Source organism: Macaca nemestrina, chromosome 2, assembly GCF_043159975.1.
Source record: "Macaca nemestrina isolate mMacNem1 chromosome 2, mMacNem.hap1, whole genome shotgun sequence".
Taxonomy (NCBI): domain Eukaryota; kingdom Metazoa; phylum Chordata; class Mammalia; order Primates; family Cercopithecidae; genus Macaca; species Macaca nemestrina.
In genome coordinates, this window is record NC_092126.1 from 41,282,291 (window position 1) to 41,308,950 (window position 26,660).

The window sequence follows — 26,660 nt, forward strand, 5'->3', positions numbered from 1 at the left end:
ACCACTTTTCCAGCTTTTCTGATGGTCTGATATTTAGAGGGATTAATAGTTTTCGTTGATTTCTTCGTTTTTACTTTATCCAAAACAGCATAAACAGCAAAACACAATCGAGCCATTCTTGGTAAGTCACAAATATTAATATCAAATTCCAGTGGTTCATTCCAAATATGATCATTTTTCCCTGATACCTCTGAGCTTACGATGGTTTTACACAGGAGTTCAGTACCATGAAAAAGACCAGCCCTGACATGAACCTGTAATGAAGCAGACAAAAACAAATACGAAGTCATGAATACTGTACCACTAAAAACATCTTTTTTCTTTGTTTGTTTGTTTGTTTCTACACTAAAAACATCTTTATTTTGGAGAAGGAAGGAACATACCGGAAGAAGAAGCATGCCAAGTTTTAGAAAGCCTACTTGTCTACAGAACCACTAGACAGTAATTAACTAGTTTTATTGTTCAGTAAACTGTAGATAGTTTAATCTGTTTTTCACTTGCTAAGTAAACCAGCTACAAAATCACATATTGGTCCAAATACCAGGGTGCTCAATGGTTTAAAGAAGTCTAAAGAAATCAAGACAGTAAGTATAAGCATACTATCATATGCTTACCCACTGACTTCATTTACTTGAGGTCTTGTCTTCTCTATGTGTAGGAAAGAATGAATGGATGAGATGGCTCCAAAGTTTCTTTCTACATCTAAATAATTTATGGATTTTTCATACTAAGTCAAGAGCTAACAAAAGATATTCTATCCATATCTATGATTATCCTATATATCACTGTCCTTTATTTTTCCCTAAAGGCCCAGGGCCAGAGTGATGCAGGGCATGCATAAGATGTCCCAGACAATTTTATTCATTTGCAGTTTTTTAAAAGACCTAATTATCACCAATTTAAAAGTCAGGGAGAAAGTAGAGCTAAAAACAGTAGTAAAACACAGAGATTGACCCAGTGATACACTTTTAAGGTAGAAAGTTTTTATACCAGTTTATTCAGATGTGATATTGGCACACAATATTACTCAATAAATATTTACTAAATAAATGAATACATATGTGGAATTGTTTAGGCTTAGCTTTCATTTTTCAAAAGCTTATCAACAAAGCTTTTTTGGCTAGTTAAGAGTTACCACCTCAGTATTTGAAAAGGAAGATAAATACCCAAGAATATCCACACACTTCATCTACAGATATTAAAATATATTTAAACAGTAATATAAAATTTAAATACTGATGTAAGCAGCAATTTTAATTATAGATATTTATAATTATGAGTTTAAAACCTATTAAAATAATTAAAACTATGCTATGCTGGCATAAATAAAACTGTAGGTTAATAGGCCAGAGATATAATAAAAAAAGATTACTGACTTAATAGCATTCTTTTATCTAATTCCAGCAAAATAAACACAGATGGATTAGAAAGTTAAATATTTTTAAACGATTAAAAGCTGAAGAAATATTATTAAAAAGGTATCAGAATAACTTTTGAAGCTGGATGATGGGTTCATGGAGGTTCATTATACTATTCTACTTTTGTGTATATCTGAAACTTTTCTTTTGAAAAAAATTAAGCTGAATGAAAAAAATTGGTTATTCTAAACGCAGATGGATTATAATAATATGATAAATATTCAAGTAACGGGGGTTACAAAGGATACTAAAAGTAGTTGCAGTAAATCCTCAGGTCACTAGGAATTTACATCTGAACACATGACCTAATTCCCTTCAACTCCAGAAAAAGGCGTAATCCTTCTATTCAAGTCTCCTGGTCCCATATTGCTCCAGCTCCCCAAGTACTGAGATGTTGCTCCTTTGCTCCTCTGCATTGGAAAAATCTTCCTCCAGCAGGCTATAAACCTGTGCAAGTCTCTCTAAAATCAAACTCATACAAAAATCTACCTTAGAAGCTAACTAACCATAATCACTCATGTTCTTTCTACCACAGTGACAATGGTACCAGCAGCTACTCAGTCACCTTTGTCTCCTACTTTCAATTCATCGTGAAGTCTATCTATGCTGTATACAAAGAAAAAGTTGATTTATGATGTAACTTAAATGAAAAACAGTATAACACAAAATGCTATCAAAATACTATACTATAGCAAAATACTATCAAAGGCACGGCCAGGTGCAGTGGCTCACGCCTGTAATCCCAGCACTTTGGGAGGCTGAGGCGGGTGGATCACTTGAGGTCAAGAGTTCAAGACCAGTCTGGTCAACATGGTGGAACACCATCTCTACTAAAAATATAAAAATTAGCTGGGTGTGGTGGAGAGCACCTGTAATCCCAGCTACTCGGGAGGCTAAGCAGGAGAATCACTTGAACCCAGGAAGCAGGTTGCAGTAAGTCAAGACTGCACCACTACATTCCAGCCTGGGCGACAGAGCAAGACTCTGTCTCAAAAAAAAAAAAAAAAAAAAAAAAAAAAAAAAGAGGCATGTTCACCTTCTAAAATGTGTGAAGAATACAAATAAAAGTAGTTTATAGGCTGGGCATGGTGGCTCACGCCTGTAATCCCAACACTTTGGGAGGCCGATGTGGGCAGATCATAAGGCCAAGAGATCGAGACCATCCTGGCCAACATGGTAAAACTCTCTCTACTAAAAATACAAAAATTAGCTGGGCATGGTGGCACATGCCTGTACTCCCAGCTACGTGGGAGCTGAGGCAGGAAAATTGCTTGAACCTGGGAGGCAGAGGTTGCAATGAACCGAGATTGCACCACTGCACTCCAGCCTGGGCGACACAGTGAGACTCCGTCTCGAAAAAAAAAAGGTAGTAGTTTATAGTGGATGGCTGGAATATTGGTGATTATTGTCTCCTTTGATTAAAGAGGGACAAATACTAAAATCAATGATTTTTTATTTTATATAATGTTACCTTTAAATATTTAAAAATATCCCAGAAAGTATCATAAAATGGCTGGATGTCTAAATGTAAGACCCTATATACAGACATAACAGCAAAATGGCCATAGTCAATCCAAAACTCATTAAATGAAACCATGAATGAAAATATAAAAATTTTTTGCTTTTTTTTTAAACTTTCATTTTAGGTTTGGGGGTACATGTGAAAGTTCATTACATAGGTAAGCTGGTGTCACAGGGGTTTGTTATATAGATTATATCATCATCTAGGTATTAAGCCTAGTACCCAACAGTTATCTTTTCTGCTCTTCTCCCACCTCCACCCTTCACCCTCAAGTAGACTCCAGTTTCTGTTGCTTCCTTCTTTGTGTTCATAAGTTCTCATCACTTAGCTTCCTTGTAAGTGAGAACATGCGGCATTTGGTTTTCTATTCCTGCATAAGTTTGCTAAGGATAATAGCCTCCAGCTTCACCCACGTTCCCTAAAGACATGATCTCATTCTTTTTTATGGCTGTACAGTACTCCATGGTGAATACCACATTTTCTTTATCCAATCTGTCACTGATGGGCATTTAGGTTAATTCCATGTCTTTGCAATTGTGAGTAGTGCTGCAATGAACATTCGCATGCATGTGTCTTTATGGTAGAATGATTTCTATTCCTCTGGGTATATATCCAGTAATGGGATTGATGGGTCAAATGGTAGTTCTGCTTTTAGTTCTTTGAGTAATTGCCATACTGCTTTTTACAATGGTTGAACTAATTTACACTCCCACCAACTGTGTAAGTGTTCTCCACAACCTCACCAGCATCTCTTTATTTTTTGACTTTTTAGTAACAGCCATTCTGACTGGTGTCAGATGGTATCTCACTGTGGTTTTGATTTGAATTTCTCTAATGATCAGTGACATTGAGCTTTTTTCCATATGCTTTTTGGCCACATGTATGTCTTCTTTTGAAAAGTGTCTGTTCATGTCCTTTGCCCACTTTCAATGGTCTTTTTTTCTTATAAATTTGTTTAAATTCCTTATAGATGCTGGCTATTAGGCCTTTGTCTGATGCATAATTTGCAAATATTTTCTCCCATTCTGTGGGCTGTTTACTCTGTTGATCTTTGGCTCTGCAGAAGCTCTTAAGTTTAGTTAGATCCCACTTGTCAATTTTTGCTTTTGCTGCAATTGCTTTTGGTGTCTTTGTCATAAAATTTTTGCCCATTCCTAAGTGCAGGATGGTACTGCCTAGGTTGTCTTCCAGGGTTTTTATAGTTTGAGGTTTTACATTTAAAGTAAATGTAAGTGTACATTTACATTAAGTCTTTAATCCACCTGTCTTTTGTTTATGGTATAAGGAAGGGGTCCAGCTTCAATTGTCTACATATGGCTTGCCAGTTATCCCAGCACCATTTATTGAATAGGGAGTCTTTTCCCCACTGCTTGTTTTTGTCAACTTTGTTGAAGATCAGATGGTCACAAGTGTGCAACCTTATTTCTGGGCTCTTTATTCTGTTCCATTGGTCTATATGCCTATTTTTGTATTAGGTATTATTTTTTAAAACAACCATTTGGGTTTTTCTCCCTCTCTTTAAGCAGGCAGTTTCAGGATTAAGTAGTCACACCCTTAAGCAACCTTTCTTTAAGTCCATGTCTCTGAACTACTTCAAATGGTATTTCCCTGTGTTCCCAGAAATTAGTCAAAAAGCCTGGGGACTTTCATTTTGTTTCTAAAGACTATGAACTAAAGAAAATTATGAAGAAAGATTTATACAACAGCACTTTTAGAAAATATTTCTATCTACCTTATATGCTATACTCAAAGTATCTAAATTATGAGAAACTTACTTTAGCACAGATTTTTTTTGTTTTTGTTTTTGAAGATGAAGTCTCACTCTGTCACCCAGGCTGCAATGAGGTGGCATGATCTCAGCTAACTACAACATCCATCTCCCAGGTTCAAGTGATCCTCCTACCTCAGCCTCCCAAGTAGCTGGGATTACAGGTGCGTACCACCATGCCTGGCTAATTTTTGTATTTTTAGTAAAGACAGGGTTTCATCATGTTGGCCACGCTGGTCTCAAACTCCTGAGCTCGAGCCATCTCCCCACCTTGGCTCCCAAAGTGATGGGATTAAAGGCATGAGCCACCACGTATCCGGTCTAGTGTGGTATTTTACATAGCTAAAATAGAACACTAGATAGAATAGGAATAAGTGAAGGCCTATTAAGACACACTTCACTTCTTATATTCCTAATTACTTTGTTTCTCTAAATAAAAGTTTAGTTGCCTGTAAGAACCATCCAACAATTATTTTCTCCTGAGTAATGAAGAAACAGCCCCATCATCAATGTCTGTATCAGCTCTGTATCATCTCCAGAGAAGTCTTTCAAGACTGAAGAAATAATTTCGCAGCTTTAAACACATGACCAAAAATTGTGTATGACATTATATACTCAACATTTAAACTAAATTCCATTCATTTAAACTAAATTCATATAAATTCCCAATCTGCTCTGCAAACACTGACCAAAAAAAGGGGGGTAGGGGAAGAAATGTGTATGTACAGTGTGAAAATAGAAAATGAGACCTGAAGAAATATCTAGGCTAGAAAAAAAAGCTTGGGAATCAAGCAAAGGTGGTGCACTTTTTCAAGTTTCTGACAAGGAAGATACCAGTAATTGCTTTCCAAGATCTGATGACGACTAAGTGAGAAGAAAATCACTAAGAGGTGTTGATGCAGGGTCCACATGCCTGAAGCAAACAACCCACCTGACTTCTGAGTTCCTTGACCTCAAAATCTCCAACTGGGTACTTCTCTCCTTCCCTTCAGCCACACAATCCCACGATCCCACCCTGAATTTGACTTCACCACACCCTAGCACCTCCAAATCACTAATTATTACATCTCAGTTTCCAACCAACCAAATCCACCACTCAGATTCCACCCCAATTCCAACTTACTGTTAATACATTCCCAAAGGAAAACTCTGTAGCCATCACTAAGATCACTATTTCAACAACCAACACCTCTTTCTCTCTGCTTCTCTAATAGTTTTGTCTGCCTTCACTCTCACCAAAATTATCTGCAAATGCCTCTCTCCCATCACACTCATCTGGAAGTCTGTATCCTGGATAAACCTAATCACTTGCCTCTTCTCCATCCCAAATGTTTTCAGGCAGGCCAGCACCATGACTGACTGTTTTCAAATATAAAATTACCATTTCAGGCCGGGTGAGGTGGCTTACACCTGTAATCCCAGCACTTTGGGAAGCTAAGGCAGGCAGATCCCTTGAGCACAGGAGTTCAAGACCAGCCTGGGCAACACAGCGAAAGCCCATCTCTACAAAAAAATACAAAAATTAGTCAGGTATGGTGGCATGCTCCCGTACTCACAGCTACTCGGGAGGCTGACGTGGGAGGATCACCTGAGCCCGAGAAGCATAGGTTGCAGTGAGCAGAGATTGTGCCACTGTACTCCAGCCTGGGTGACAGAGCAAGACCCTGCCTCATTCAGAAAGAAAAAAGAAAGAAAATAAACGAAAGAAAGAAAATAAAGAAAAAACTATTTTGTTACTACAAGATTTCTTACCTTTTATGCTCAAAACTTCTATTACCATTTACTCTCCAGAGAGATAATCAGTCTGCAAACTACAAAAAATTTTTAAAGCCCTGTTTAAGCTTCTTTTTGGGAAAATTAAAGTGATTTCACTGGCAACTAACACTCCATACATGTTCATGAAAGGTGAGTGGGGGAAAGGGCAGTGCCATCTATTCACACATGATTTCTGCTTAGAAACTTCATATCCATAATTTTTTTTTTTTTTTTTTTTTAGAGAGAGTTTTGCTCTCTTTGCCCACACTGGAGTGCAATGGCATGATCTCGGCTCACTACAACCTGTGCCTTCCAGGTTCAAGCAATTCTCCTGCCTCAGCCTCCCGAGTAGCTGGGATTATAAGCGCCCGCCACCACGCCCAGCTAATTTTTTTGTATTTTTAGTAGCGATGGGGTTTCACCATGTTGGTCAGGCTGGTCTCCATCTCCTGACAGGTGACCCACTTGCCTCGGCCTCCCAAAGTGCTGGGATTACAGGTGTGAGCCACCACACCCAGCCAAGATTATTTTAATGTTACTCTAAGCTCAGTTGATGATCCATGTGTGCATATAGAGAGAGAGACACACACACACTTTGATCTTATTTGATCTTAAATGAACACAACAAAGTCTCCATTGTCTAATCATTCCCAAATCCAGTTTTGAATAAAAATATGCATACAGGCTGGGCGCGGTGGCTCAAGCCTGTAATCCCAGCACTTTGGGAGGCCGAGACGGGCGGATCACGAGGTCAGGAGATCGAGACCATCCTGGCTAACACGGTGAAACCCCGTCTCTACCAAAAAATACAAAAAAACTAGCCGGGCGAGGTGGCGGCGCCTGTAGTCCCAGCTACTCGGGAGGCTGAGGCAGGAGAATGGCGTGAACCCGGGAGGCGGAGCTTGCAGTGAGCCGGATCTCGGCCACTGCACTCCAGCCCGGGCGGCAGAGCGAGACTCCGTCTCAAAAAAAAAAAAAAAAAAATATGCATACAGAATTTCCTGAAAAACACACAGTATTTATTTAGGAAGTCTAAATATGATTCAATTAAAGATAAACCATCAAATGACTGAATACAGTACTAAGACTGAATTAATCTGGTCTCTTCTAGAATGACTTTTTCCAGATTACACTGTCAATATATTTTATGTCTACCTAGTGAAAGACATTATAAGAGAGATGAGAAGCATTATTTTACCTACTATAATATGATATTGTCAGAGGTGTTGGTGCTCACTACGTTACACACTGTGTCTCATTCATAAGGATTCCCTAAGCATATCTCTCTCAATTTACAGTATTGAAATATGCTACAAACTCATAGTTTGTTTTATCTTATGAGATTCTGAATATTATAACTGATCATGTTTTCTCTTTGCCTTGTCCACTAGGTGTAGGGCAAGCAGACAGCCAAATATGTAGCCCACATCAAGCAAATAATTACACAGGATCTAATATTATATACATACCTACTGGAAATCTTGCTACTGGGTGGTTTTTTTTTTCTTATTTCCTGTCAATTAACTATCTTCTATTTTTTTTTTAAGTCAAAACTGTGTATACTGTATGTGCTATGTAAGAGAGAGAGACAAACACACACAAAGACTGTGTGAGAGGCTGTAGGCTCACCTCAAATAATCTGTAAAATGAGATTTGGTAAATCACAAATAAAACAAAACATACATAAAATATATTTTGCATCTGTTGTATGAGAGGTTATAAGATAGGAATATCAGGATTAAAATGGTATTCAATTCTTACTCTCGGTAATCTTACATGAATTTGTCACCTTTTTAATATGGCATTTAAATATAATTTATGCAGAAAATTATGAATTTTACAAATGATTATTTTTCAATGTTCTGGTGATAAAGATATTGAGAAATAAAAGACAAATAAGTACCCACCATATAATAAAGGCTCAATAAATGTTAGCTAGTATTTAAAAACAAAACAGAATGCTAGTTATAACTGCATCCAAAAACTTCTGGTAAAACTCAGGTATAGGAAATGAAGTAGAATTAGGGATGAGCTGCTATAAAAGCTCAAAAAACAAAACAAAAACAAAAAAAAACCCTCAATTATAATGGGCTAAAAAAAAGTCCCATACCACCTGTGAACAGCTACAACAAAGAATGTGATCTGGGAAAGAATAACAGTAAAGAACTAACCTAACTTGAGCATGGTGACAATTGAAAAAAAAAAGACTCTGTACATTCTGAAAAAAAATTGTTGAAAATAAGTATCATTATTTAATAGTCAAAGTATGATTTATTTAAGGCCACATCATTAAGATCGGTTCTGCTTGAGAAATCTCTGTGTACTTTACCAAAATTATTAAAGTTGACAAATGGTCAAAAAGAAACAAGAGTAGGAAAAAAGACCCAACTTTATAATGATGCTAAAAATTTTGTTCTCTGAATTTAGAATCTCCCATTTAAAAAAAAAAAAAAAAAAAAAGCATAAAAAAAGTTTTTGTTTTCAGAAAAAGCAGTAACAAAATCCATTTTCTAAATTTGTATCACATGAAATTTTATAAAAATTGTCCCATTTCCTGAAGTTTGATCTGGGTCTTCTTTAATCTTGAGAAGTAAAGCATTTTAAAGTATAATTAATCATGCTTTAAAGCCTGGCACAGTAGTTCACGCCTGTAATCGCAACACTTTGGGAGGTCGAGGTGGGCAGATCACTTGAGCTCAGGAGTTCGAGACCAGCCTGGGCAACATGGCGAAATCTCCTCTCTACTCAAAATACAAAAAAATAGCCGGGCGTGGTGGTGTGCGCCTATGATCCCAGCTACTCAGGAGGCTGACGTGGAAGGATCCCTTGAGATTTGGGGCCGGAGCCTGTGGTGAGCCGAGACGTGTCACTGCACTCCAGCCTGGGTGACAGAGTGAGACCCTGTCTCAAAAATAAAAAATAATAATAATAATAACCATGCTTTATACAGTTACATGTTTTATTATCCAACTTTAATAAATTTTCATAGAAACACTTCTTCACAAGCCCCAGAACATTAGGAGAGCAAAAGAAGTCAGGCTTTGTCATGCAAAGGACTTGCCACTGTGCTATAGCAGGGAGGTGCCAAGCCAACACACAGACTGCATTCCTATACTCACCAATTAAAAATGTTCTGTGTTGAATAAGATATGAATTTTTTTCACATCAACATTTTAATTTCCTTCTTGTTCCACAATATGGCCAAAATCCACTACATTTTTGCCCTTAGATATTAGACACAAAAAAAGATCAGTAGCATGAATAGGTGGAAATTCCCATGTTTTGGGAATTTCCCAGCCTTGATCATTTGTAAAAGGGAAAAACTGTCTTTTCTACCTTCATACACTTCAGACACCAAATGTGAGGGTTTTTCCTACAACAACCAATTATCTAACTCTCTGGACACCAATTGGGTATCCTACAATTCAATTTGACACTACCTGGACTTAGTACAGATGCTACCGGGTTATGGCATTAGTGCCATAAGACTGACTTCCAATTCAGATGACAATTGCAAATCCCAGGTTATTATTTGTACTTCTGATCAATCGAGGGTTCCCACAAAAGCCTTCCTCAGGTTCAATTTGCTCTAATGGCTCACAAAACTCAGGGAAACACATTTATCCATTTATTATAAAGGATATTACAACGGATAGAAATAAATAGCCAAATGAAAAGGTATATATATGTTCTTCAAGGTCCAGAAGGGTACCAAGTGCAGGAGCTTTTCCCCATGGAATTTGCCTGCACTATCCTCTCAGCATGTGGATATATTCACTAACCCAAAAGCCCTGCAAACCCCATTATTTAGGGTTTTTATGGAGGCTCCATTAAGTAGGTATGGTTATTAAGTCACTGGCCACTGTTAAGTCAGTCTCTATCCTCCCTCCCCATTCCAGAAGTCCCGGTGTGGGGCTGAATGTTCCAATCCTCTATTCATGTGGTTGGTTTCTCTGGCAACCGGCTCCATCCTGGAACTATCTAGGGGCTTTAAGTCTTCATTCATCTTGTCAGCATACAAAAAGACACTCCTATCATTACCCAGATTCCATGGGTCTTGAAAGCTCTTTTGTCAGGACACTGAGACTAGATCAAACCATTAGAATAATAGATGCTCCTATCACTCAGGAAATGACAAGGGACTTAAGGAGCTCTGTGCCAAAAGTCAGGGCGGAGACCAAACATATATTCTTTATTATGTCACAATTTGTAAGAAGGTAGCTTTGTTTTGACTTATGAGAAGAATACTGTGTGACCTTAAACTAAGGATAAAATGTTAGAGACAGTTATGTTAAAACGTATTCATTCATTGCACAAATATTTATTTAGTGTTCCAGGCACTGAAAGAAGAAGATAAAAAGAGGAAGATACAGGGAAAGTAGGGGAGTAGGGGGTTGGGGCGTGAGGGTTGAAAATTTACCTGTTGGGCATAGTGTTCAGTATTTGGGTGATGAATACACTAAAAGCCCAGACTTCACTACTATGTAATACATGCATGTAAGAAATCTGCATTTATACTCCCTAAATATATATTTTTTAATGTTTAAGATCAAAGATACAATTTCCTTGGGTTATATACTTTAATAGATAAGGAGTCCTACGACCTATATAACTAGGCTATGGGGAATTATGATGTATGACTGATACGTGTGATACAGGATATGTCTGCACTTGTATTTCTCTTGGGCTTCTTGAATTTGTGTTTCTGTCTTTTGCTGACTTTGCCAATAATCTAGTTTCCTGTGATTATTTCCTTAAGTAGTCTTCCTGAACTGTACTTTTGCTCTTCTTTTTCTCAAAGTCAGATTGCACAAATGTTAGACTTTCTGGTATTTTCTCACAGGTTCCTGGGGCTCTATCAAATTTTTCTCCCGTTTTACTCTTTTAAACTGGAAAATTTGTATTGATTAATCTTTAAGTTCACTGACCCTTTCCTTTCACATTACCATTCTGCTATTGGGTCCATTCAGTGTATTTTTAAATTTCAGTTATTATATTTTTTAGTTCTGAATTTTCCATTTGATTCCTCCTTATATCTTCTATTTAATGGCTGAAACTTTCTCCCTTTCCAGTCCCTCCTATTGTATTTGCCCTTAGTTGTTATAGCATTTTCATAACTGCTTTAATGTTTTTGTAAGATAATTCCAATATCTGTGTCATCTTGTCACTGATGCTTACTGAACTATCATCGTCCACAACTTCAGATTTTCCTTATTCTTTATGTGTCAACTAATTTTGAATTGTATTCCAGATATTTTGTCTATTATGTTATGAGACACTGGGTCTTGTTTATATCCTATGGAGAATGTTGATATTTTTGTTTTAGGGGACCATAGTTAGTTAGGTTCAACAGTTGCAAGTTTCCATGAGCCTTCTGTAAGCTGCAGTTCCGATACCAGTTCAGTTTTCAAGTCTTCTCGTAGGGCTATTTGCATGTGTCCCATGCGTGCACTACACATTAACCAGTCTGAGACTTGGGTAATGGAATATGCCACTGTTCACTTCTCAAAGTATGTAGACTGTTAAGAGCAGATACTCATATGCACAGCTCAGAAATAAGCTTATAAACACAAATAACTTTAAGAGGTTGCTTTCCTGAGCTTATCTCACTCTGCAGTGTTCCAAGTATTTTTTAGTAGGCTGGGGCTCCACTTTACTTGTTACCCAACCAGAAAGCTGAGGCTTTATTCACCCACACTTCCTGCAACTATGCTAAACACTATGCTAAACACTAGGAGGTGTCTACAACTCCTATAATTGAAGCAGACATTCAACTCTGAGTCTTAGGCTCTGCCTGTCCCCACTGCTCCTGCCACTGCCACTGCTACCGCTGTTGCTATTGCCACAATACTGTTCAGAGACTGGGGCAATGCAAAAGAGAGAAAAGAAACAAAAAGAGGAGAAAAAAGGTGCAATTCATACATTCTCTAAGAGTCAGAAGATGCCTTTCCTGCTAGAGCTATCCACAGCTATAAATAATGCCATCTTCTAGATTTTAGGCAACACTGAGTTCAAGCTTCTGCTGAATATTAATTAAGATGTACACATGAAAGACAAAAACACTACAAGGCTAGCCAGTCTTGGTGGCTCATGCCTGAAATCCCAGCACTTTGGGAGGCTGAGGCAGAATGATCACTTGAGCGGAGGAGTTTGAGGTCAACCTGGACAACACAGTGAAATCTCGTCTCTATAAAAAGTAAAAAAAAAAAAAAAAAAAAAAAAAATTAGCTAGGTGTGATGGTGCATGCCTGTAGTCCCACAGACACAGGAGTCTGAGGCAGGAGGGTCTCTTGAGCCCAGGAAGTCAAGGTTGCAGTGAGCCGTGTTTTATCCACTGTATTCCAACCTGGGTGACGGAGCAAGACTCTGTCTTTAAAAAAAAAACAAAAACAAACAACAAACAAAAAGCCCTACAAGGCTGAGGAAAGACTGACCAGGAAGCTATACGCTACAGAATTCCAAGCACTCCCACAGAGACGGAAGACGTTCAAGTGCCAGGGAGGCAAAGTGGTAAGTCAACACGGAACACGTGAGATTTCTGTTACAGACCTCATACAGAGTCATGTGTCCTGTATGATCTCTCAGACTGCAAATACGATGGATTAGACTACTGTGATTAGGTTATACTATATGATACTGTCGGCTTTAAGGACGGCAGATAATCCTCAGTGAGCCTGACTTATTTGTTGAACCCTTAAAAGACACTCAGCTCTTCCTAGCAAGAGTCAAAGCATGAGAAAATTTGATACATGAGAAATTCTCCAGACTTAAAAGTTAGGGCCACAGGGCAAAGATCTGAGAGCTGCCTCTAGTTACAGAGAGAAGACCCCAGCCAACAGCCAGCAGGGAATTGGAGACCTCAGGCCTACAATCAGAACTGGGCCAACAACTTGAATCAGAACTGGAACAGAACTGGGCCAACAACTTTAATCAGTTCAGAAACAGATTCTTTCAGAGCTTTCAAAAAGGAGTGCAGCCAAACTACACCTAGATTGCTGAGCTAGTAAGTAAATGTTGTTTTAAATTTATGGTATTTTGTTATCCAGCAACAGAAAACTAATATAAGGGACTACTATGAACTTTATGCCAGACAAAAACAACAAAACAAATTCTCTGAAAGACAAAAATTACCAAAATTGACACAAAAGAAACAGAAAATCTGTCTACCATACCCATTAAATAACTTTTGAATTTCTTTCTTTTTTTTTTTTTTTTTGACACGGAGTTTTGCTCTTGCTGCCCAGGCTGGAGTGCAATGGAGTGACCTCAGCTCACCACAACCTCTGCCTCCCAGGTTCAAGCGATTCTCCTGCCTCAGCATCCCAAGTAGCTGGGATTACAGGCATGCGTCACCATGCCCAGCTAAGTTTTGTATTTTTAGTAGAGACAGTTTCACCAGGTTGGTCAGGTTGATCTCGAACTCCTGACCTCAGGTGATCCACCCGCCTCAGCCTCCCAAAGTTCTGGGAGTACAGGCATGAGCCATGACGCCTGCCTGTAAATTGAATTTCTAATTAAAAATCTTCCCATAAAGAAAACTTAGGCCGGGCGCAGTGGCTCAAGCCTATAATCCCAGCACTTTGGGAGGCCGAGACGGGTGGACCATGAGATCAGGAGATCGAGACCATCCTGGTTAACATGGTGAAACCCTGTCTCTACTAAAAAAATTAAAAAAAAAAAACTAGCCGGGCGAGGTGGCGGGCACCTGTAGTCCCAGCTACTCGGGAGGCTGAGGCAGGAGAATGGCGTAAACCCGGGAGGTGCAGCTTGCAGTGAGCTGAGATCCGGCCACTGCACTCCAGCCTGGGCGACAGAGCGAGACTCCATCTCAAAAAAAAAAAAAGAAAACTTAAGGCTCAGATGGCATGGAGTAAGTTCTATCAAATATTTAAGGAATAAATAATACCAGTCTCACGTAAACTTGTTCAGAAAATAGAGCAGGGGAAGGCTTCTCAACTCATTAAATAAGACCAACATTATTCTAATACCAAAATCAAAGAAAGACATTACAAGTCAACAACACATCAATGTTCCTCAATTTTCCTTATGAGCAGAGACAATAAAATCTGTAACAAAATATTAATAACTCAAATTTAATAATGTATAAAAAGGCTAACACATCTTGACCGAGTGAACATTATTTCAGAAAAGTAAGATTGCTTTCAACTTTTGAAAACCAATGGATGCTGGGTGAGGTGGCTCATGCCTGTAATCCCAGCACTTTGGGAGGCTGAGGCAGGTGGATCATGAGGTCAGGAGATCAAGACCATCTTGGTTAACACGGTGAAACCCTGTCTCTACTAAAAAAAATAGAAAAAATTAGCCGGGCGTGGTGGTGGGCGCCTATAGTCCCAGCTACTCGGGAGGCTGAGGCAGGCTGAGGCAGGAGAATGGCATGAACCCGGGAGGCGGACCTTGCAGTGAGCTGAGATTGCGCCACTGCACTCCAGCCTGGGCGACACAGCAAGACTCTGCCTCAAAAAAAAAAAAAGAAAACCAATGGATTAAAATATACAAATCAAAAATCACCTCAAAAAATGCAGAAAAAGTAATCAACTTTTTCTTAAAGGGTAAAAATTTTCAGCAAACCAGGAAAAGAATTTCTTGAATAAGGGGCATCTAAGAAAACAACTACAACATTATAATTAAAGTTGAAAGACTAAATGAACGCTGTCCTTTAAGATAAAGAACAAAATCAAGATGTCAGGCCGGGTGTGGTAGCTCACACCTGTAATCCCAGCATTTGGGGAGGATGAGGTGGGTGGATCACCTGAGGTCAGGAGTTCAAGACTATCCTGGCCAACATGGCGAAACCCTGTCTCTACTAAAAATACAAAAATTAGCTGGGTGTGGTGGCAGGCGCCTATAATCCCAGCTACTCCACACACTGAGGCATGAGAATCACTTGAACCTGGGAGGCGGAGGTTGCAGTGAGCCGAGATTGTGCCACTGCACTCCAGCCTGGGTGACAGAGTGAGACTGTCTCGGCAAAAAAAAAAAAAAAAAAAGGAAAAGAAAAGAAAAGAAAAGAAAAAAGTCTACTATAATGGTTAATTTTATATGTCAACTTGATGAGGTCACAGGGTGCCCTGATATTTGGTCAAACATTTTTCTGGGTGTTACTAAGGAGATATTTGGTTAAACATCATTCTGGGTGATTTTGGATGTGATTAACATTGTAATCAGTAGACTGGGTAAAGCAGATTTGCCCTCCCTGATGTAGGCTAGCCTCATTCAACTGGCTAAATACTTAAAAGAAAACAAAGACTGACCCTTCACAAGTAAGAGAGAATTCTTCCTGCTTGACTGCCTTGTAACTGGGACATTGGCTTTTTTTCCTGCCTAGGGACTCTTAAATGAAACACTGGCTCTTCCTGGTGTCAAGCCTACCAGCCTTCAGATGGGAACTACACCCACTGGCATTCCTGGTTCTCAGGCTTTCAGATGCAGACTGGAACTCAACCACTGGCTCTCTTGGGTCTCCAGTTGCCCACCTCCATAATCATATAAGTCAATTCTTATAATAAATCTTCTATATTTTTTGCTTATTTATTTATATGTGATAATATAGATATAGATATACATATTGTATCCTATTGGCTGTGTTTCTCTGGAGAACCCTGAGTAACCCATTTGCCCTTATCACTTCTATTTAAAATTGTACTGGGAGTCTTAGCCAGTGCATAAAGGAAAGAAAAAAGTTTGGAAAGAAAGATGTAAAGCTGCCACTTTTTTTCAGATTTTGCTTTAACATTCTACTGGAGCTCCTAACCTGTGTAGCAAGATATATCTAAAGGAAAATCATGTCATAATTACATTTAATGTACTCAAATTGAACTATATAATCCTGCTGGGGAGAAGAAAGAAAAAGAGAACGACAGTGCTAGGTACAGTGGGATGAGGTACATACATTAAATACTACCTGTCATTAAGCCCATTAATCCTCTCCATGAACATAATAACTGCAAACAATAGAATCAATCAAGCTTGATACCTGATAGAAGTGGCAAAACACATGGACATAAAATGTCAATGACTTTATTAGGTTTCTGACCACTGACAAAGGAGCAACGCATAATGCTTGAGAAAAAACAAACCATGAAGATATTTATCTTGGATATTTTTTAGGAAGAAATTAAATAAAGGGCTGCAGAGAAATACCAACCATAAAAAAATTAAAGAACTGATAAATTATCTACAGAAAACAAATACGATAACCTGCAAATTGGAAGAACAAGTAGAAATTCCCATTTGTTATTATGTAGATTCTATACATATAAATTACTAAACAAAACCATATATATATATAATATTCCATATGACTGGTGGGTAGATTTGACTCCGTGTGATTTTTGCCTTTAAAAATTAAATCCTGGGCCGGGCGCGGTGGCTCAAGCCTGTAATCCCAGCACTTTGGGAGGCCGAGACGGGCGGATCACGAGGTCAGGAGATCGAGACCATCCTGGCTAACACGGTGAAACCCTGTCTCTACTAAAAATACAAAAAACTAGCCGGGCGAGGTGGCGGCGCCTGTAGTCCCAGCTACTCGGGAGGCTGAGGCAGGAGAATGGCGTAAACCCGGGAGGCGGAGCTTGCAGTGAGCTGAGATCTGGCCACTGCACTCCAGCTCGGGCAACAGAGCCAGACTCCATCTCAAAAAAAAAAAAAAAAAAAAAAAATTAAATCCTGGTCTGGCATGGTGGTTTGTGCCTGTAATTCCAGTGCTTTGAGAGACCAAAGCAGGAGGATTGCTTGAGGCCAGGAGTTGAAGACCAGCATTGGCAACATAACAAGACCCTATCTCTATAAAAGTAGAAATAAAAATAAAAATTAGCTGGAAGTGATGGCATATACCTGTAGTCCTAGCTACTTGGGAAGCTGAGGTAGGAGGATCGCTTGAGCCCAGGAGTTGAAGGTTACAGTGAGTTATGATCATGCCACTGCACTAGTGAGGGTGACAAAGTAATACCCTGTCTCTAAATAAATAATTTCTTTTTTTAAAAAAAGAATAAAATGCTGGGCGCGGTGGCTCATGCCTGTAATCCCAGCACTTTGGGAGGCCGAAGTGGGTGGATCACGAGGTCAGGAGATGGAGACCACGGTGAAACACCATCTCTACTAAAAATACAAAAAATTAGCCAGGCATGGCGGCGGCCGCCTGCAGTCCCAGCTACTCAGGAGGCTGAGGCAGGAGAATGGCGTGAACCTGGGAGGCGGAGCTTGCAGTGAGCCGAGATCAGGCCACTGCACTCCAGCCTGGGCGACAGAGCGAGACTCCATCTCAGGAAAAAAAAAAAAAAGAAGAATAAAATCCTCAAGGAAGTCTACTATTTACTAATCCAGAGGACTGTCCAACATGTATTATAAAGTGAATAAATCAAGTTATACAACAATATATATAGTATCATCCCTTTGTTAACAAACAAATCATTTGACAAATAACAGAAATAAACACAACCAAAACCCCTTTAATTCCCATATCATATGTTTATATATATTTTTATAAACCTGGAGGACATTCAAAAAGCTTGTTAACTTTGAATCCCTTATGATGGTAAGGAGAGACCAGCACCTTTCTTCTTAATCATGTTTGCACTTTTTCTTTTCCTTTCCTTTTTTGGGGGGAGATTGGGTCTCACTCTGTCACCATGGTAGAATGCAGTTGCACAATCTCAGCTCAGGGCAGCCTCGACCTCCCAGGCTCGAGCGATCCTCCCACGCTCCAGCGATCCTCCCACCTCAGCCTTCCTCATAGCTGGGACTACAGACATGTGCTACCACACGCAGCTAAGTTTTGTATTTTTTGTAGAGATGGGGTTTCGCCATGTTGCCCAGGCTGGTCTCGAACTCCTGGACTCAAGTGATCTGCCTGCCTAGGCGTCCCAAAGTGCTAGGGTTACAGGTGTGAGCTACCATGCCCAGCCTATTTGCACTTTTTCATTTACTGCAACAATTATTCGTGTTATACTCTTGCAACTAAAAAATTTAAATTAAAAGACAAAAACAGGATTACCACTAAAATAGAAAACAGAGGTTAATTGGTCATAAACACATTCATTAAAAAGAAAAATCTAAGCCGGGCGCAGTGGCTCACACTTGCAATCCCAGCACTTTGGGAGGCCACGGCAGGCAGATCACGAGGTCAGGAGTTCGAGACCAGCCTGGCCAATATGGTGAAACCCTGTCCTTACTAAAAATACAAAAATTAGCCAGGTGTGGTGGCGTGCACCTGTAGTCCCAGCTACTAGGGAGGCTAAGGCAGAAGAATCGCTTGAACCCAGGAGGCAGAGGTTGCAGTGAGCTGAGATCATGCCACTGTAACCTAGCCTGGGTGACAGAGTGAGATTCCATCTCAAAAAGAAAAATCTAGCAGAGGATATAAAAGCAAAGCCTTTATTTTAATGATAGCTACTCAAAGAATCTTCTTCTAAGATTGCAAATATTTAAGGTGTACAACATGATAGTTTAATATAGAATAAAGTGCTTGCTACACGGTCAAGTAAATTAACATATCCATTATCACACAGTTAACTTTCTTTTTTGAGGAGTGGTAAGAGTGCCTAAAATCTACTTTCCTAGCAAATTTCCTGTATACAACATTATTAACTATAGTCTTCATGTTGTATATTAGATCTCCAGAATTATTCAACCAAGATAACTCTTTGTACCTTTGAATTATTTCTCTCAACTTTTTTCACAGCCTCACTCACTTGTCTAACACCAAAGGTGGTAACCAACCTTTTACTCTCCCCCAAAATCTTTAATGCCCATGCACAAAAGCAAGACATTGATAATTTTTGGCAAAGGGCTCCTGAATATATCTTCACAGCAACAAACATTTCAAACAAACCAAATCTTTTCTTGGATCACAAAAATTATTCACTTAATTTCCAACCCAGCAAATTAGGGAAAATAAATGCTTTATACTCTGAGACAAAATGCTTTGTTAAGTCTTTATTTAAATGTATGGGATTGAGCAATAAGCCCCCATGTGTTAACAACTTGTGGTCCATAACGTAGTAATCTACTTTCTTCCAGGAAATGGCATTACATGTTCTCTGTGCTCAGCAAGTTTAAAAGGAAAGAAAAAAAAAAAAAAAGACTGAAAGAGGTTTCAGTGCAGCTCTAGGCAAGGCTGAGAGAGGAGAGTAAGCTTGCATAAAAACATAAGATCTATAGTTTGGGCTTAAATTTCACTTGCTGAAATTTAACATATCCATCATCACATACAATTACCTTTGTTTTTGAGTGAGGAGTGGTTAAGAGTACCTAAAATCTACTCTCCTAGCAAATTTCCTGTATAAAATACTATTAACTATAGTCTTCAGGTTGTACATTAGATCTCTAGAATCATTCAACCAAGATAACTCGATCTTTGTACCTTTGAATTATTTCTCTTAACTTTCTTCACAGTCTTACCCATCTGTATTATATATTTCTTCTGTATAATACACAGAAGAAATTATAGATGTATAATACACAGAAGAAATATGTAATATATACTGGAAAAATAATGTCAATCTTTCCAGTAGATCTCTAATGATTCAAAAGTCTTTGAATTTTAAAAGGAAATTTTCAAATTTTAAAACAAAAATTCTCAATAGTCTTATAATAAAATACCATATTCTATATCATGTAATTGACCAATATGGGTAAAATTCAATCTCCAATGTGACATTACTGAGCATATCAGTGAGTTATTCAAACACTGGAGCAGATGGCAAATTCAAATCTTAGTGGGTACTCACTTTTACAGTTTCCTCTGTGTTAAGTTTATTTCCCTTAACCAAGACAATTTGGAAAGGGTTATTATTTTCCCAAACATGCTGTAAAAGAATAAAACAAATACAAATTATTTTAATGAAAGAAATGAATATTCTACGCCAGCAATGCAATTGTCATCAGCTCTAATGTCTATTGGCAAAACTATGAAAATAGAGCTCTAAACTAACAACTGAAAGTCACACACACTCAATTAAGCATTATAACCCCTAGCACTTGGCTTTCACGGCAAAACATAGGCAGCATTCCACTAATACTAACAGATATCACTAAATTAAAAAGCATTAACAAATAATAAAAGCTTTTTATAAATTGAGTAGATCATTTATATTAACATAGAAATAACATCATCAAGGAGCAGTTCAATATACAATTTGTGATGACTGAGTAACTAAGTGTTAACTGTTCAAATAAAGACAAACTTAACATTTGCTTTATACAAATATATTACATCCTGAAAAACAACAGTGCCCTTCATAAATGTTTAGTACTAAAAGAATTCGGTATTAAGAAGACAGACAAATTATACCAAAAACACTACCATGGTTAAGCTGATAGAAATGAAATATACTGCCGGGCGCAGTGGCTCAAGCCTGTAATCCCAGCACTTTGGGAGGCCGAGACGGGTGGATCACGAGGTCAGGAGATCGAGACCATCCTGGCTAACACGGTGAAACCCGGTCTCTACTAAAAAAAATACAAAAAACTAGCCGGGCGAGGTGGCGGGCACCTGTAGTCCCAGCTACTCGGGAGGCTGAGGCAGGAGAATGGCGTAAACCCGGGAGGCAGAGCTTGCAGTGAGCTGAGATCTGGCCACTGCACTCCAGCCTGGGCGACAGAGCGAGACTCCGTCTCAAAAAAAAAAAAAAGAAATGAAATATACTGGTTAATTCAATTATGTCTGCACATCTAACTTTTCTACTAGAATGTCTCCAATTACTCATTGAAGTCCTATATTTAAATCAAAACCTCTAATTTGATGACATTTTTCTTCAGCAGAAAGAAACACCAAAAATATAAATGGCATATTTACATTTAATTGTAGCTTGAGTAAAAATAATAATATCTAGAAAGATAATTTTTAAATAAATGGTGATCAATTTGGCAAATATGCATTGGTTTTCACAGAAGGAGAAGTGAGCAAAGGAAATGTGTGTGAAACTTATGTAAACTAACACAATCACATGCCTTGTGGGGTCACTAAAGGTTCAGAAATAAAACTTACAGAAATAATTCGCGTTTTCTTTGGTGGTAATGGAAGAGGAAGGTTAGATGAATTCCGATTTATGGCAGCCTCTATGGCAATCATTTCCTGTTCATACATTTTCTTGATCTTGCAGCATTCCACAAGTACAAAATGGGGCAGGGTCCTGTTCATTACACAGTTCCGGATATACTATAGGGGCAAGAAAGAGGAAGGTATTGATTTTCAAGCTGACACCTAAATCAATAGAATAAAATGAAGCTGAACAACACTATATCAAATGCACTGTGAAAGTATGTCTTAAACCACAGCTGAATATCAAGAATATAAAAATAATTTTTTTTTTTGAGACAGGGTCTATGTTGCCCAGGCTGGAGTGCAGTGACAAGATCACAGCTCACCGCAGCCTCGACCTCCTGGGCTAAAGTGATCCTCCTACCGCAGCCTCCGGAGTACCTGGGACTACAGGCATGCACCACCATGCCCAGCTAACTTTTATATTTTTTGTAGAGATAGGGTTTTGCCATGTTACCCAGGCTGGTCTTGAACTCCTGAGCTGAAGTGATCTGCCTACCTTGGCCTCCCAAAGTGCTGGGATTACAGGTGTGAGCCACCAAGCCCAGCCTAAGAATATGAGAATTTAAAATCACCATACAAAAAAATAGTTTTCATTAACTGAACACCTAAGTACCTAAAGAACTGAGTTAGATAATTATTGTATGTTACAGCTAATCTCATTACACTCATTTAACATATTAAAGAAATGAAACTCAGAAGGGTTAAGTTACACACCTAGTATCTGTAAAACCTAGATTTAAACCCACTTGTCTAACACTAAAGTCATACTTCAGCCATACTTTCAGCTTCACTAGAAAAGCTGAATATGTGGTTCGCATGTGGCAGACTCACACTTTCTATGGATCCCTGAGACGGCCCCTTTCCATCACAGAGTTCTAGGCAAGTATTACCAGCTATCTTCCCAGCAAAAACCTACCAATCATCCCAGTTTGATGTTCTGTTTTATTTCCACAAAACCAGAATGACTCTCCAGAAGCATATAAGAAAAGGGGTGATTATTCATATTACCAAAGATTCCTAACAAAGTGAATAGGAATCCAATGTATTCCTCAGAAGAATGAATGTCCTATACAGATCTAGAGTGTGATTCAATGTATTGTAATTCAATTCAGAACCATTAAAAATACATTTTTGTCAAAGAAAAAACCTTCCAGAATGTCTCTCAGAAGTGATATTATGATAAATATGTTCATCCAAAAACTTTTCACTATGAAAGATCCTTTTCAGCCAGGTGCGGTGGCTCACGCCTATAATCCCAGCACTTCGGGAGGCCGAGGCAGGCGGATCACGTGGTCAGGAGATGAGGACTATCCTGGCTAACACAGTGAAACCCCGTCTCTACTAAAAGATACAAAAAAATTAGCCGGGCGTGGTGGCGGCTGCCGCCTGTAATCCCAGCTACTCCGGAGGCTGAGGCAGGAGAATGGCGTGAACCCAGGAGGCGGAGCTTGCAGTGAGCCAGGAGCGCAGTGCAAGATCGCGCCACTGCGCTCCAGCCTGGGCGACAGAGCAAGATTCCATCTCAAAAAAAAAAGAAAGAAAAGAAAGATCCATTTCTCTCATATTCCTTTGCCTACACTGTATATTCTTTCTGTCTCTCTTTTGTACAGGGTATCTCCTGTCTAACCCTGCACAAAAACACATACATGCTTCTGTTTTTCTTTATAATAATAAAGGATAATGCTGGTAAAATATACATTCTCCTTTACATCTCTTAAGGTAAAAAGAAACATTAAATTAAAGAAGCGGGAATCTACTTGAATGATGGCAGAACACGAAGAAAAGTCAGTACTTCTAGGTTGCCCACCAAGCACTTTTCATCTTGTTTCCTCTTATGGACTAGAGATCAATAGCTTACTATCGGAATACCACAACTCCCAAAGCTGTGCACTAAGTTATAACCGCTCCTAGACCTTACATGTACTAAATCACAAAAATTAAGGGCCACACCAGAAACCTAAGAAGAGGTGTATCATCATGTTACCTGCTAATAAACTGCAGCTCCAAATTCTCAAACACACATCACTTTATAATTGGCATGCCTATATCCCTCTTGTTTAAACGACGACAACAATAATATCACAAAATAACAAGATTTTCCTAAAATTCTTAACTACTAACCTCTAACTGGGCACTTATAATAATATTGTTTACATGATGACTATTTTTTAGTCTCCAAGGTATTTCAACAAAAACATCTTCAAGTTACTTGAAGGCAAAGCCAAGGACCTAGTCGTTAAACAGTAGACCTTATAGGGGGAGGGGTGCTACACCGCACATAGCATATTTAAACTCAACTTTACTCCAAAAATAATCTGGGGCAATTCAGTGCTGTACAGAAGCATATTCTCAAATAATTAATTAAATGAAAATAAACAAATATATGAATGATTAAGAAAGGCTTTTGAGAATGGTCAAACCTAATGCTTGCAAAATTCTTGCCATACATGGAAGTAACAAAAAAGGGGCAAGGGAAATTCCACGCATAAATATTTCAGACTGGAATTGAAAAGTTTTCCTTCACTTAGCTAATGGATAATCACAAATAAGTTTTTATACAATTCAATAGATGACCATTTAATCAATTTTTAAATACTTTACCTCCTCCAGAATATTTCACATTTATACCATATGATGAAATAGAAAGCAACTATAACAGTGTTAAAAATTCATAATGATATAAGACAATAATTATAAGACAAATTGAAACAATCAAAACAGCCAAATGAGCCAGGCACGGTGGCTCATGCCTGTAATCTCAGCACTTGGAAAGGCCAAGCAAGGTGGGCGGATCACTTGAGGCCAGGAATTTGAGACTAGCTTGGCCAAGATGGTGAAACCCCATCTCTACTAAAAATACAAAAAGAAGCTGGGCATGGTGGCGCACACCTGTAATCCCAGCTACTCGGGTGGCTGAGGCACGAGGATTGCTTGAATCTGGGAGATGGAGGTTGCACTGAGCCAAGACTGCATGCCGCTGCACTCCAGCCTAGGCGACAGAGCAACACTCTGTCTCAAAAAAACAACCAAAAAAAAAGCCAAGCAGAATACAAACACATACATACACATATTCGTGTGTACAATCATTATGCTAAAATACATACATAACTGCAAAAAAAAAAGACAAAAACATGCCAAAATGGTAACAATGATTATTTCAGAGGTAAGTACTATTATAAATATATACTATTTAATACTATATAATTTTCTGTATATTCCAAACGTTCCACTATGGGAACACATTTTTAAAATCAGAAATAAAAAATATATATATATACACTCATAGACTTTTCTGGTAAAGATAATTAATATAGTTAATATACATACCTGGAACTGAATTAGTGGATGATCACCAAAAACATATTCTACTCTCCCACTGACTTGCAACACATAATCATAGGGGCTAACTTCATCTTCCTTCCCATGAATAGTCAAACGTTTTTGGATTGCCAATTCATTTACTTTGATAGGATTCATATTAGGAGATACTTGAAAGCTAAACACATCCTAAAGGGGAAGAGAGATGGAAAAAAAAGCAGTAAATGTTATATTTATGCTGAAAAATCACTATTACAGTCATTATGTAATAATACGTACAAATGTACATAATATTTATATAGGTACATCCTTAACAAATTTTACATGGATGCATATTTAGAACGTAGACAAGTTTACTGAAAGATAAAGATTTCTAATAATCTGAAAGTCATCTTACTGCATTCATAGCGCACAGCTTCCACAGGTAAGATTAATATTTAACTAACAGTTACCATTAGGCATTTTCCAATGAACATCTTAGCTTCCTTTTTTTTTTTTTTTTTTTTTTTTTTGAGATGGAGTCTCACACTGTCCCCTAGGCTGGAGTGGAATGGCGTGATCTTGGCTCACTGCAACCTCTGTTTTCCGGGTTCAAGCAATTCTCCTGTCTCAGCCTCCCGAGGAGCTGGGATTACAGGCGTGTGCCACCACACCCGGCTAATTTTTTGTATCTGTAGTAGAGACAGGGTTTCACCATGTTGGCAAGGCTGGTCTCAAACTCCTGACCTCGTGATCCGCCGCCTCAGCCTCCCAAAGTGCTGGGATTACAGGCGTGATCCACCGCCCCCGGCCACATACTTTCTTTAAAAAGTCACATAACCTGTAGCTATATTTTGTATATATATATTTTTAAACTTACACATTTCTCACTGGTAAGAAGAGAGCCATACTTTATACTAATTAAACCATAAATTAGCAATTATGTCCAATTTTAGAAACATGTAAATAGAAACATACAGAAATTCTAATCAATGAAAAATGAAGATATAACTTGGAATCGATATAGCATTACCAGATCTGTTCATCATAAGACTGAGTGGTACAGACAACACCTGAATCCTCTCATAATCTAGCAAGGTAATTTTCCATTATATGATCATATACTAACGATATAAGAAGCTATCTCCCAAAGCAACCAACTGCTACTCTGAACAACTAACTCACTGCTATTCTCTAATACTGACCTGACATCAATTCCATAATATTTTCCACTAATTTAATTTCAATAAATCACCCCCCTGAATTTAAGATGCCTTAGATTCAAACTTTTAAAACCTAAACTTACTAAGTATTTCACATCTATTTTTCCCAGTATTTTACTTATTATTCTGTGTTTTCTATGAGTTGGTGCCTGCCATAGACTGAATGTTTGTGTCTCCCCTGCTGGATTCATATGTAGAAACCTAATCTCTAATGTGATGATATTTGGAAGTAAAAACTTTGGGATGTGATTAGGTCATGAGGGCAGAGTCCTCATGAATGAGATTAGTGCCCTTATAAAAGAGACCCCAGAGGCCATGTACAGTGGCTCACACCTGTAATCCCAGCACTTTGGGAGGCCAAGGTGGGCGGATCACGAGGTCAGGAGATCATGACCAGCCTGGCCAACATGGTAAAACCCCGTTTCTACTAAAAATACAAAAATTAGCTGGGCATGGTGGTTCACGCCTGTAGTCCCAGCTACTTGAGAGGCTGAGGCAGGAGAATCGCCTGAACCAGGGAGTCGGAGGTTGCAGTGAGCTGAGATTGTGTCACTGCACTCCAGCCTGTCAGAGTGAGACTCCAACTCAAAAAAAAATAAAATAAATAAAATAA

The 26,660-nt window shown here is 38.6% G+C and overlaps 1 protein-coding gene across 5 annotated transcripts in view; it reads right to left on the reverse strand.

Moving 5' to 3' along the window:
- LOC105469947 (phosphatidylinositol-4,5-bisphosphate 3-kinase catalytic subunit beta) overlaps window positions 1-26,660 on the reverse strand; it is a 188,503-nt gene that overhangs the window by 64,505 nt on the left and 97,338 nt on the right. For all 5 annotated transcript variants that reach the window (XM_011721593.3, XM_011721596.3, XM_011721594.3 and 2 more), the window contains 4 exons: window positions 24,855-25,034; window positions 21,471-21,641; window positions 20,212-20,289; window positions 3-254 (listed from right to left, as the gene is read on the reverse strand). In XM_011721593.3, the coding sequence (XP_011719895.1) occupies window positions 3-254; window positions 20,212-20,289; window positions 21,471-21,641; window positions 24,855-25,034 (681 nt within the window). The remainder of the gene's footprint in view (window positions 1-2; window positions 255-20,211; window positions 20,290-21,470; window positions 21,642-24,854; window positions 25,035-26,660) is intronic.